We start from the raw sequence: 14,254 nt of genomic DNA, 5'->3' as shown, positions 1-14,254 counted from the left end.
AGAGATGAAGAGAGTTCTGTCTAAATGAAATTTTTACAGCTTGTACACCAAAGGATAGCTTAATTCTCAAAGCCTCCAGTAATAAAATAAACTCCCACTACGTGGATGTATGTGAACAAGGGGGCAAGCAGGGGCATACCTCCAGATAAATGTAGGGCGGAAATGTTAAAAATGCTCACTATTACCTGAAGTCACACTCTGGTTTGATGGTTTATAGGTCAACAGGCTCTTTTACATTGATTTCTTTAAAATATTTCACTTCCTTTTTTCTTAGAATTACCAGCATTGTTTCGGGCATAGACCATGTAAGATTTCAGGATGCACTTTTCAAAACTGCATACGACCAGAATTATGAAAAAGTGCTAACACGGCAAAGTGAGGAAAGCAGAATCAAATGCTCACCAATTACATTTGTAATTATGTTCTACGATTTCTGCTTAAACACAAGCTAGTTAAAAGGACAATGGTATTAGTTTAATAGGTTTTGCAGAAAGGGCACATAGGCATTTGCCAGCATGCTTAAAGTACATTAGTAAAAGAAAAGAAACATTTCAGAAGGGAAGAGGGTTTCATGTCACATATTTAGATTTCAAGACAAGAGAGAGCATTCAATTGTTACAACTACACAGCTATCATACTTTATGGCAATAAAAAATACAGGATTCCTGGGGAATTCAGGAGACTCTACGTCTGGAAGTTAATTAGTCACTTTTCCTCATTCAAATGGGATTTCAAACACACAACTCCCAACAGCCTGCCCCTGCCCAGCTTCACAACACACAGACACCCACAAACCCCTTCTCTGCCTTGTTTTTCAGTCAAAGGTTTTATATGGTAACACGTGTGCCTGACACTGATCTACTTTGTATACGTAACAAGCACCTAGTCTCTTTGCAGTAACCTCCCAGCCCTCATTTTCCATTTCACAGGCAGGGATACTGACATCTTGCTTTATCTCTGCATAGGACACCTATCTGAAAAAAACATATTTAAGGATGGTAACACTAAGGTGAACGTATGTACATGAAGAGATTGCTGTGGAGCCATGGCCAGGAGGCACATTCATGGATTTCCACAGTGTGGGTGATGAATTTGTGTTGACTCTTGCCAAGACCCCTTGGGACCAAGGGCACAAATATTTTAGACTGTTGTCCCAGACTGTTTTACAAGCGTAGAGGGATATTCAATAGAACTTTTCATTGAGAAAAGGTCTAGCTAGCACTAACAAATTCTGACTTTGCCATATCACTGATCAGAGAAATGACTTGGCCAAGCCACGTAGGAAATGTTCACTTAGGAAATATGTAGACAATTTTTTTTAAAGGGTGGTGATGGTGCAGGGTGGTATGTGTTTACTGGTCATCCTCTTTAAATTTGCTTTGCAGCAAAAGTGTTATCTTAGACTTAAGTATGGACCCTGTAACTAGGGTGAATGTATAATTTGCCATCTAAAAACTAGGACAATTTTGAGAACCAAAGGAGCACTGTCAATAATTTAGCTGGACTAAAGACACAAATTGGGACGGTGGCCTGAGAACTGGGACTTACAATCACCCTGCCTTAGAGCCCAGATCTGATGCCCAGAGCTGATGAAGCTATTTGAGGAGGGAAAGGCAAAAGGATTATCTATCTGATAGTGTCAACAGCCTCATTAAAAAATATAAAATACCAACCGCCAATCTACAGACTTTGAGAATATGTGGTAAAAGTGTCTGTGAAATCCTTAGCATATTTGGCTCGTCCATAAAATTGTCAACAATTGCAGCCAAATAAACCTTCTCTTCTAAACTGTAAACACATTTTTAACAAATCGTCATCACCCATTAACAGTATATACATATTCAGCTCTGCAACTTTAAATTTAACAATAAAAAAGTACTAAGCCTCCTCTCTCTGAAAACTGAAGCCCATTTATTAAGAAACTATTTTATGAATAATCAGAACTAATCGGAAATATCACTATTTATAAATAATCTCTTTAGCTTTACAAAGGGCAACAACACCCCCTTTAAAGTTGTGTGACAGTCCAAAGCTTGTATTTATAATTCCTGTGACAAGGAGATAAAAAAGTTTCCTCCAGAATATAAAGTAATAAAGTAATTCCCTAAGAGAACAAGGGAATGGTATCACAACGAAGTGTAGACCTACCCTGGTGAAATATATTTTAAAGGAACTGGGCCTGAAACTGATAAGCCTATCTGTAGTACTGATACTCAAGAGGAGGTTATACCTAGATATTGCAATAAAATAGAAGCGCTTCTGAAAATCTTTATATACTAAAATAATTTAATATAGGATATGCATAATCATGAATAACTTGGAGCCACAGATTAAAATGAAGAGTTATGTAAACATAGTAAAATATGGAAAACATAGGAAAGCTAATACCTTTTCTGATACCCGCATAAGTGCTAGTCAGCCCATTTCTCTTCTTCCGGTGTCGATAGAGCCAGACGCTAAAAACCATAAGGATGATCCAACAGGCTGCTCCGATTCCTGCGATGAACGCTGGCTGCTTCACCACGTCTGAGATCTGCTGAGCAAGGCTGACTTGGTCCTCAGGTGACACGGGGTTTCCATGCGAATCTGAAAAGCCGTCTTTGGGTTAATTTGGGTGTGAAACTCAATGAGACAATGAAACAAAATTGTGTGTGTGTATCTCCCCTCCTCCCACCCTTGAACAGTCTAAGACGACGCTTAACTCCCTCAGAAACACATCGTTTGAAACTATGTTTAGAAGGGTCTGTAAAAATTCAGAATCATTAATAAAAAACCAGTGAAAAATTAAAATCATGTTACCATTGAAAGAACTATGAAAAATCTTTCTTTTAAAATAATAGCCACGGCCAGCAATAGCTGTAAGAACGTTCATTAGATATGGGCAAGAATTATCAAGTGTTATGAATAGTCAAAAAGTCTCCTGTTTCCTGTCGGCTATTTCGATTCAAGAATTAAAAATTGATAGAATTTATGGCTATTCTCGGAGCAACTAAGCCCATGCGCCACAACGACTGAGCCCGCGTGCCACAACTACTGAAGCCAGTGCATTTGACTCTGAAAATGTTCTGCTAACACCACTTGCTTTAAAGTAGAAACATTTGTTTCAGTCCAAAACTCTTTTTTTCCAAGAAAAATAATCGGCATAACTCATTAGTTATGAATAACATTTCTCAAACAGAAAAAAATGCATACTGATTATTTTTTCTTATTAAATGACATTGCATCCTGTTAAGACACTGGCAGGTAAAATAAGCAGCATTCAATGGCTAAGGAAACAGTCTTAGGAAAATAGCACCCCTTTCTACGTAAAAAGGCTAAATTGCTACTCATGTTGTGCATGCGTGTGTTTTTTATTTGCTTTTTTCTTGAACAGAATTCCAGATTTCATTCTATGGAGGGTCAAGTCTGAAAAACTTATTTTCACAAGCAGTTGCCGTCACCTGCCTTCAACTGTTTGTTGACTGAAAGTTTTATTTCATGTTCCAGACTCTTTTATCTATGGTTATCCTATGAGCACTTCATCCTCTGAAAGTTCATCAAGCCGACTCTTCTTTTTATTTCTACTACACCCTTTGTATCTGCTAGGTTTATAGATTTCATGGCTATTTGTGCAAGGTTAAGTTGGGTAGCTTCAGATTTTATGGAGACTGCCAAGAGAGGTTCCATGCAGGCGACGAGATGGGCTTAACAGAATAAAGTGTGGTGTGACTAATGAATTAAAATGGCCTCTCTGTACCTCAGTCTTCGTCTCACTGCAGCTGAGGCTATATTAAGATATGGAAAATTGGAACACATCTATAATTTCGAGAAAACCAATTTGACCCTTAAATCCCATGATTTAAATCTTAAATAAATAAAATTACACATGGTCCTTTTTCTAATTCATATTTGAAAACCCAGTACTGAAAGTCATATATTATACAAAATAAGTAAATGACATGACAATGTATAGGGTCATCACCATGTAACTTTTAATTTCAGTTTTAATAAGTTAATACTGACTTTTCACAAAACTAGGCAACTATTTGAGTAAAAAGATCTATGTTCAGACTATTTTCCCCCATACCTTAGATAACGTTGTAACAGTTGCATCAAGCAATTTTTAAACATAGTTTTCGGTACTGCCTAAAAATTTTGGAATAAATGAACCAGAAATAAACCATGAAGCTATTTTTGCTTAAAAGTTGTGTGTATTATAATCTCTGTTGAAAAAAAAAGTGCTAGTTGTAAAAGATAATCCAAAAATCAAATTCTGGCCAATGGCTGTGGCAGAAGCAGCAAGCTCTCCACTAAAGACTTGAATGGTACTCTCATAGCATAGAGTTGTTGGGAGGTAGCTCCCTAGCCAGTTACTTGATTTTGCAGTGTTGCCATTCATCTGTTTGGAATCACAAGACCAACTTCTGTGCAGCAGTGATGTGCACCATTTCCAGACATGTGCCATTTAAACCCTCCTCCACACTATGTGTTTCTTTTCTTCCTTTCTTCTGGCCCAGGGTCAACCTTGGAAGCCCCATGTTAAAGAAGCGACGCCTCATCAGCCTGTGACCCTCCATAGCTACAACCATTGGACTTCAGGTAGACTTTATTATATTACGCTCCAGAAGCTCTGCAAGTGTTATCTGTTACAGCGGGTAGCAGTCTTAACACTGGAACATCAATAGCCGTTTCCAAATTGAATGCAAAGTTCATTATGTACAGCAACAAAGTTTATTCACAGTGGAATGCTTCTTAATTTTGTTCTGAAATAATTTCTAAGTTGTCATCAATATTATCAACATGCAACAGTACTATATATACTTATTTGTGATGTATAAAGATTCATGTATCTGATTCATTTTCATAATTTAGCAACTGGCATGAAATATTACTAATGCTTCAGTTCTGATGTGGAAGGAACGAAGTTGACTATATACTTCTTAGTATCTTACTTAATTTAAATGTCACCTCTTAATATCTGACCCTTTTCTCTCCCCTTTCCATTTATAATTTTGTTGCTGTTTTTTGTTGTTTGTTTCAGATTTTACTGGTAACCAGTAAATTTGAATTTTATGTTCACGTCACATTGTCTATCATGAAGTGTGGTAACTAAGGCTTCTGTCAGGTTTTTGTGTTTCTTTTTTATTCATCTAACCACTTTTGAAGCACACATTGCATTTTTAACTTTCTAAGTAATCAGCATATGTCATATTCCAATGCTCTTTTACATCTCAATCTATCTTTTGTTGTCAAAAGCAATACAATTTTAAATAGACACATAAATGGTGAATATAAATTGCATATTGCTGTAAACTTCCAATACCCAGTTTAAGTTTTGCAAGGAAGTTGTTTTTTTTTTAAACCCAAACCACTGAAGGTTCCATGCAGGTGCAGACTGCATCTTTCCTGTTCCCTGAGGTATCCTTGTTGCTCAATTAATAGTATTTATTGAAAAGATGAAAAAAATTCAATAGGACAGGATGAGGATGACACAATACTGACAGCCTTTTGCTTAAAATATCATTGAAAAATGTGTGCTTGGATAAGTTTAAATGCAGTTGCGATATTATAGATAGATAAGATAAAGCTAACACCATCATTCTCATAATTCTATTGCCACATTCCATAGCCTGTTCAACTTGCAATGGTTGGCTCCACTATATACCAAAAAGAAAAGCAGGACAATGGGTACACTGATATGTCTTTCGAACCAGATCTGCCCTGGCGCTCACCTAACTGGATGAACTGCGGCTCACTCCTCACCCCGGCTCCGGCCCCGGTGCTGGCTGCCACCTCTATGCTGTACCGGATCCCAGGCACCAGCGAGGGAATAACCGCAGAAAAGGTGGAACCGTCTACTGTCTTGTTTATATGGTATCGAGTTTCATTGCCCAGACACCAAACCTACAAGAAGAACACAACAAATTATGTAAGTTAATGCAAAGGTCAGCACTGTGGTTTTAGACTTAAGAGTTCAGGCCTATCATGAACCTAATGTAGGAAGTTTCAAAAGTCATTCTTCCCTGGATCTAGTTCTGAGAAGACTCTTCTAGTCAAACCTAGTGTTAGTAGCACCTTAAAGACCTCCTTGAACTTTCTTATATGCTTTTTTTTTTTTTTGTCTGTGTTGGGTCTTCGTTTCTGTGCGATGACTTTCTCCAGTTGCGGCAAGTGGGGGCCACTCTTCATCGCGGTGCGCGGGCCTCTCACTATCGCAGCCTCTCCTGTTGCGGAGCACAGGCTCCAGACGCGCAGGCTCAGTGGTTGTGGCTCACGGGCCCAGCCGCTCCGCGGCATGTGGGATCCTCCCAGCCCAGGGCTCGAACCCGTGTCCCCTGCATTAGCAGGCAGACTCCCAACCACTGCGCCACCAGGGAAGCCCTCTTATATGCTTTTAAAGGATTATATCAGGTGATTCTACAAAAGTTTCTACAAAGGATCATATCAGATGATTCTACAAATGATTCTACCAAGACCCTGGTTCTTATTAACCTCATCATCAGGATTTTTTGTTTTTTTAACACCTAGAAATTATATGCCAGGAAAAAAATAAAAGGAACTTGCAAAAAGCTGTATACATCTAGATAAAGAACAATAACTTACCTATTATCATTCAGTATTTGCCTTCCTACTATGGACTTGCATAACACTAGCTGACCAGATATCACAAAACAAAAATGAGTAGGAAACTCTGTGTCTAATACTTTACTTCAACAGTTCTCTAGATAAAATTACCTGGTGCTGCCACAGTCCCATCACCTTTCATGTCAAAACCGAGAAACAGTTGATTTAAAAAGAGAGAGCTGGGGCTTCCCTGGTGGCACAGTGGTTGAGAATCTGCCTGCTAATGCAGGGGACACGGGTTCGAGCCCTGGTCTGGGAAGATTCAACATGCCGTGGAGCAACTAGGCCCGTGAGCCACAACCACTGAGCCTGCGCGTCTGGAGCCTGTGCTCCGCAACAAGAGAGGCCGCGATAGTGAGAGGCCCGCGCACCACGATGAAGAGTGGCCCCCGCTCGCCGCAACTAGAGAAAGCCCTCGCACAGAAACGAAGACCCAACACAGCCGTAAATAAATAAATAAATAAATATTTTAAAAAAGAGAGATTTTCTGAATAACCTAAAGTATCTTGGCATAAATATGGTTTTTGAAAATAAAACTGAACATAAAGAGTAAGGATCATCCTAGGTTTTATTCCACCTATGGCAGGTTGAACTATTATCAATGAAAGAAAAATAGCACTCTAATCTTGTATTTACAGTAATATTAATTAGCCTTTAATAACATATACAAGGTGATAAAGCATAACAATACATGTTTGATTTAAAAGAAAAATATTCTCCTAATAAGAAAACTATTGTATGTCTCATTAACTTTGATATTTGTGGTAGGAAATTATATTCAGGAAATTAAGATTTCTGAACTATGCTATAATCCTTAATTTAAATTTCACTAAAGGATTATTTAATTATTAGAGCGATCTTTTGCAATGTTATAGAGCTTGAATATGATGCATGACAGTATTTGGACTCAGCTTCTATAAGAAAATGATCCATGGAGTAGTAAAACATGCTCTATATTCTTTACGATGTCCTTAAGCAAGGTGTAGGATTAGTTTCAAGTAGCCTATTGTCTAAACTGTAACAGGAAATGGGATTTAAAATAAATCTAAGAGTGTCAGTGTCCTCTATCACACGGACAAAAACCTTTAATTTTTTTCTTTGAAAGTTAATATTATTTTAATATAGTTTCACTGCATAATACCAACAAATGGTCAGACTCTATACCAGGGTCTGACCATTTGGAAATAAAGAGTCCTTTGTGATTTTTTTCCCCTCAATTACATTACACAGCTGAACCAAAGCCACAAACTGATTTTGTACCAGTCAATCAGGTTGTGAAAGGCATTTTATTATTTTAAATTGACCATGAAGTTAAGTGAAATCCACCCTTTCACATTTCTTTAGGAGAGAAATGAGTTTTGACTCTTAGGGGAAAATGCCTACATTACACAATTTTGCTTAAGAGCTGAGACGTTGCCTCATTTTATATGCTTAAAAATCTCTATAACGGTTTATTTTTCTGGACTGAACCATAGTACCCCATCACTTCCCAGTCTTGAAATAACCTTGAAACTCATGAGAAGGCACTTGAAAGTGTAGAGACTCTTACCTTTTAATGACTCAATTACAGTAGAAGATCTATTTGAAATACCCTAAAATAGCCACAGTGCATTTATGGCAGTATTTTAAATACTTTAAAAATGTCACCCTTTTAAAGTACATGCAAGTGTCATACAGAGGTTTTTAGTTTGTTTTTAAAAATCATTTTAAAATAAACTGTTATACCTAAAATTGAGCTCAGTATATTTGGTCATTGTACAAATTAATTTGGTACTCAAAAGTACATTTATGGTCTTTATTTGGGCCTTACCCAAAAGCCCACATCAGATACCCAAAAGTGCACATCAGAATCACCTGGGAAGATCTACCAAAGTATATATGCAAGGGCCTTATTAGACTTACTGAATCAGAATCTCTGAGAATGGTGGCCAGGCACCTATATTTGGAAAATGATTCCATAAGTGATTCTGATGCTAGCATGAAACTACCTGTAGAAGGTAAATGTGTTTAACATCTTAGCATCAGTTTCATATCAATAAACATATATAAATTTTTACATATATGAGATAATTTACGAAGTATCATAATTTAGTTAGTAACTAGAAAAATACTGAGGTACAGTGGACATATAAGGCAGTGTCTATAGAAATACATGTTTTGCAGCTAAAAGTCTTCTAGTATGTAGTGTGTTTACATAAGTGTTGAAAAAATACACATAAAATTTACTCTCTATTGAGATTTCCCTAATTCAATCTATCGTTTATTCATTTATCATAGCTCATTAAAACTGTGCTTTAATGTATATTCATTAACAGGATAAATCTCATGTCCTTAATTTTTATCGTATCTTGGCATGCCTGAAAATATCTGCTGGAGATTCTGTGTAAGCCTCTCTAAATTCAATGATTAGAGCTGATAACTTCACAGGTAAAAATAATTATTCAGAATCACTGGATTACATTACTTGACAATACATCATATGTTTAAAAAATTCACTTAAATATATACAGAAGTTTATAATTGAATCTCCTCTGAGACATAAAATTTTGTTTAGAGATGAAAACAAGGTTTATAAAAAAATTTTCAGGCACAATAAAATAATTTTTCCAACTTAGCTCCAATGTTACAAAATTCCAAACATGTTAAAAGAAAGAAATCAAACCATATCTGATACAATTCCATGGGGCAAACTAATTCTGCAAAATGTATTTAAGCTGTTTTTTAAGGGGAAAATAAAGAGATTCTTTTAATAGCCTTTATGTTTGTTGTTTGTGTGAAATTGTATGTACCTATATGTACTGTGACCAGGTAAAGTCTCTCTTTTAAATTCTTTTTTTCAAATGGCTCAAGAAAAAATTATTCCACAATTATTGAATTAACAGGAAAGTATTTTAAAAATAATTTTACAGGCTGCTGTGTGGACCAGCAGATGGCGCCAAATATCCATGAACAATTTAACCAAGCATGCTGTGTTTTTTTTTTTTTTTTTTCCCCCTGCAGGGGAGAGCGCTGTCCAGTCAGTAAATTGCTATACATGTATTTACCTTATACTCTTGGACCATTCCATTCTGAGTATCTTCAGGAGGTGGTTGCCAACTCACAAGAATTGCAGTTCCATTTCCATCATGCTTTGATACAGTTACACTTTGGGGTGGGGCGCTGGGTGCTATGAAATTGTTTTAAAAAGTAGATATTATGAGCACATTAGAGAACACTGGAAGCAGGCATTTAACATTTAAACAAAAACATATTAAATTTATATCCATATATGTGTATGTTTTAAAGATGTATCTCAGCCAATCTGAATAGTCCCAGACTATTTGTTTTTCCTCGATATCGCTAACCTATTGTTATTGTGAGTTTTCCATAACCAAAGTTATACAGATTATCTCCACAAAACATCCCAGGAGAATTCCTCTTTCTCCTACCCTGTAACCCTAGTCCCATGTTCTCCCTAAAAATGTTCAAAAGTATAAAGATAAATACTAACCATCCATGTTACTAACTGTATCTTATAATTTATTGTAATCAAAGTAATAAAGACATTTTAGGAAAAATTCTGGTTATTTTTAAAGAGTATACTTGTGACATGTAACCTTTAACCTTTACGTAAATACTAATTTTTAATCTCTAGTTATAGAGTGTCCAAACATACTGGCTTGTCTAGAGCTGAGGGGTTTCCAGGGACAGGAGGCATAAAATGCTAAGCCCGGAGGGTCCTGGGCAAACCAAAACATTACTCACCTTATTTACAGATCATCACTCAAAATAACATTTGATAAATGAATGAAAAATAAGTAATGGAAAGACAAGCAAATGGAGGATAATTCCATCTTTAAATGTGAATTTTAGTTCTGAATAATTACATATATCCAATATGTCATTAAGTACACATTCACACATTTTTAGATAGGCCACTACCAAAGCAAGTCGAGTATAATAGAATTTTGGTCTTTAGTAGTTCTCATTAAATAAATTCTATTAGCAAAATACAGTGCTCACTATCGAAACAGTGAATAATTAATGGCACGAATATTATGACTTAATGTCATTAATATTTTTCCATTAAGTTAATAAAAGCCTAACAAAAGTATTGCAATGCATAGTAACCACACATTTCGTTATACTTGCCTTCTTCTAGGGTTTTGGCAAATTTAATTTCACTATCTGCTCCTTGAAATTCATTAAAAAAAGGACGAGCCTTAATTTCATAGTTGACTCCTTTTTTGAGATCAGGGATAACCACGCTATTTTTGGTTGGAGTCCTCACTTCAAAAACCAACCACTCCGATTCACCACGGCTGCCTCCAAATGGGCGATAAAGAATTTTGTATCCTTGAATATACTGCGACTGTTGGTCCACCTATTAAAATGACAAATAAAAATGCAATCACTCATGTCCTTTTATTGACTTTTTAGAAAATTATGAAAATTAAATGTGACACAAGGCAAAAAAAAGTCTATCTGACTTCATTCCACAGTGTTCTAGTTTACATAAAGTAGAATACTAAAAACAAATCACTATCTTTTGTAATATGTCCGCTTTTTCAGCTTTTATGTATAATATTAGATATTAATTTCTATGCTTCCTGCAGAAATGTGAAGCATCATGGCACTTCCACAACAGACATCTAGAGGTAAGTCAGAGGGTCAAGGGGATGAGGAAATAAAATGTATTTTTCCACTTCCTAATTTTAAAAGACTACTTAACTACTTATTCAGAAATACTTTTCAGTTAAAAAAATTCGTATGCTAATGATCCTATCATTATAGTATTATGAATATATAACTTGTGTCGTCTGAGACTAGTAAAGGTCATTACTGCAGCATAATATAAAATACACACAAGATGAAATTTTTCTCTGTTTAAAGCCATTTCACAGCTACCATAATAAACAACGCTTACATTACAAAGTTATCATTGGTAGAGAGGTAAGCAACAGATATATAGAATTTAACTATCTGTTGCATCTCTCTATATATACATATATTTTTTCATGTAATGATCTTCCAAAGTCATCTGCTTATTAAAACTGAGATCAAGTATTACGGCAGCAACAACGACTCACCGTCCAGTGCACTTCGACCGAAGAGGAAGAAAGGACAGTGGGGTTGTGGAGATGCAGTACAACATCTCCCAGTTCTCGCTGGACCTGCTTGTGATCCACCCCCTGACTTGTTGGGGGAACATCTGCAACAATCCAAGGAGACTGTGTCAGATCCTAGACAATGCAACTGACTTAAATGAAAGCATGGGGGAAACAATCCTTTCATTCATAGAAAATCTCAGAAAAGAAGAATCACTCCAACTGTGAAGGATAATTCCAACCTGTGATCCAGAATAAAATAGGAGGCAAAGATAACAATGGCAAACAGTAGCATCTGAGGGCTCCTCCTACCATGTAATGATCACTTTCTTGCCAAGGATGAGAAGCTTAGTGCAATCTCCTCTGAGTTTGTTACATAACCTTCTGTACTGATCCTAACTATGCCAGAAAGAAAAGAGCCAGGATTTGCAGCACAGCAGATGAGTAATGGAGAGAATGGAAACACATAAGTGAAAAGCAAGCACAAAAAGACATCCTCACCTTTTAAGATGAACCTGGATAGCTTCCCAAATAAGATATATGATAAGTTAATGGTTATGATGGAGGATACAGGAACCACCAACAGAATAGGATAGGCTAGGATAAGATAGAATAAAACAGAACAGAACAGAACAAAACAAATCTGATGAGTAAAGAGTACTTAACATCTATTTAATTGATGGTTTGGCTTAGTTTAGTTATTGTATCACTGTCAAAAAGGTTCAATAAAGAGTTCTAAATCTCAAGAACACCAAAATTTTTGGAAAGGAGACCAAGAACATAGTAAGAATTAAACTGCTACTAGTGTTCATGTATGTTGCGCTTTTTTCCCAACAGGAAAGTGTTCTGTTAAACTTACTAAAACGTCTGTCCTTGATAAAAATTGCCTGTTTCTAAAGAGATTTTCTAAATACAGACGCTTTGCTTTGTTTACAGTAGTAAAAGGGAACACGGGATGAATAAGAGAAGAAAATTAAGATTTTTTTAATATCCAGAATTCTCCTTCTCAAAGTACTGTATCTTGGCACATATATTCTGGATTACTTTCCATCGCATAAGCAACAGAAACAAGAATTTTAGTTTTATGAATGATTAAATACTTTTAAAGAACTGAGTTTGGATAGAAAACAAAAACATGAGTATTAAGAATGTGGTTGGGGACTTCCCTGGTGGTCCAATGGTTAAGACTCCGCGCTGCCAGTGTTCAAGGAAGGGAACTTGGCTGCAGAAAGACTGAACACCTGCTCCAAGGCCACAGCATCCAGGAGCAGGCAGTAAAAGCCAGGCCTTTGGACACAAATCATGCATGCTCTTTTCACTACCCCAGACCACCTTATTCATGGGATCTAAGTTTCTTGGTTAAGAATGCAAGTCAACCGGAAGTTTATACCTCTTTGCAAACTTCCAGTTGCAAAATAAATGACTCGCAGGTATGAAATGCACAGGGTGCGGTATGTAGTCAATAACTATGTAATGTCTTTGTATGTTGACATATGGTAACTAGACATTGTGGGGATCACTTTGAAATGTATAGAAATATCGAATGACTATGTTATGTAACAGGAACTAACACAGTGTTGTAGGTCAATTATACTTCAAAAACAAACAAGCAAACAAACAAACTCATAGAAAGAGAGAACAGATTGGAAAAAAAAAAAAAGACTCTGAGCTTCCACTGCAGGGGGTAAAGGTTCGATCCCTGGCTGGGAACTAAGATTCCCACATGCCTCATGGCGTGGCCAAAAAAAAAAAAAAAAAAATGAGGTCAGCTATATGGGAAAAGAATCTAAAAAAGAGTGGATATATGCATATGTGTATATAACTGATTCACTTTGCTGTACACCTGAAACTAACACAACAGTGTGAGTCAGCTATACTCCAGTAAAAATTTTTAAAAATGAGGTTGGTAAGTATGTTTGATGAAGTCCATGGAAGGCAGGCAAATGAAAGACATGACAGAACAAGAGTACTACTCAAAACCCTTAGATGTAATAACCTTGATTTATAAACTTATAAATAAGCAAAATGAGAAAACCCGAGATAGTTTTGGCTTCTCATAGTTTATCATACCTTTGGAATAGCTTTGGCTCATATTGGCCTTCAGGCTACCTATTATCACAGACTAGAGACAGAAAGCACTTGATTGTAACTTTTCCATCTCAGGCAGATTTACTTCTTTACTGGTCTCCATTGCTCCTACAACTTTAGCTACCATCTATCTCTAGGGTAAGAGTGGAGTTCTTGGAATAAGACAGATTTGGCAACTCCCCAACTTATCAACTCGACAGCCATGTAATATTGGGAAGATTTCTTATCCTCACCATTTTTCAGTTATTTCATCTGTCAAATGGCAATATCAATGGAAGCTACTTCTGAGGAGAGGATTTTTGTGAGAACTGCATTTTTTAAGGCATATAAAGTCCTTTTCTTGAAGGTAGGGATTAGGTCAATTTTTATGAACCTAGAATACCTAGCACAGTGCCATACATATAGAATGTGTTAATAAACATTAGTTGAGTTAAAGTGAACTACTGTATGGAAAACACACACATATCATACATATT

The 14,254-nt window shown here is 36.4% G+C and overlaps 1 protein-coding gene across 7 annotated transcripts in view; it reads right to left on the bottom strand.

The window, feature by feature from the left end:
* The window catches only part of ROBO1 (roundabout guidance receptor 1), a 380,851-nt gene that overhangs the window by 52,204 nt on the left and 314,393 nt on the right, over positions 1–14,254 (bottom strand). For all 7 annotated transcript variants that reach the window (XM_036850840.1, XM_036850842.1, XM_036850845.1 and 4 more), the window contains 5 exons: positions 11,673–11,794; positions 10,735–10,966; positions 9,648–9,769; positions 5,712–5,883; positions 2,389–2,586 (listed from right to left, as the gene is read on the bottom strand). In XM_036850840.1, coding sequence (XP_036706735.1) covers positions 2,389–2,586; positions 5,712–5,883; positions 9,648–9,769; positions 10,735–10,966; positions 11,673–11,794 — 846 coding nt within the window. The remainder of the gene's footprint in view (positions 1–2,388; positions 2,587–5,711; positions 5,884–9,647; positions 9,770–10,734; positions 10,967–11,672; positions 11,795–14,254) is intronic.

This window comes from Balaenoptera musculus, chromosome 4, assembly GCF_009873245.2.
Source record: "Balaenoptera musculus isolate JJ_BM4_2016_0621 chromosome 4, mBalMus1.pri.v3, whole genome shotgun sequence".
Taxonomy (NCBI): Eukaryota; Metazoa; Chordata; class Mammalia; order Artiodactyla; family Balaenopteridae; genus Balaenoptera; species Balaenoptera musculus.
The sequence above is the reverse complement of the archived record's forward strand: the minus strand, read 5'-3'. Positions and strand labels throughout refer to the sequence as shown.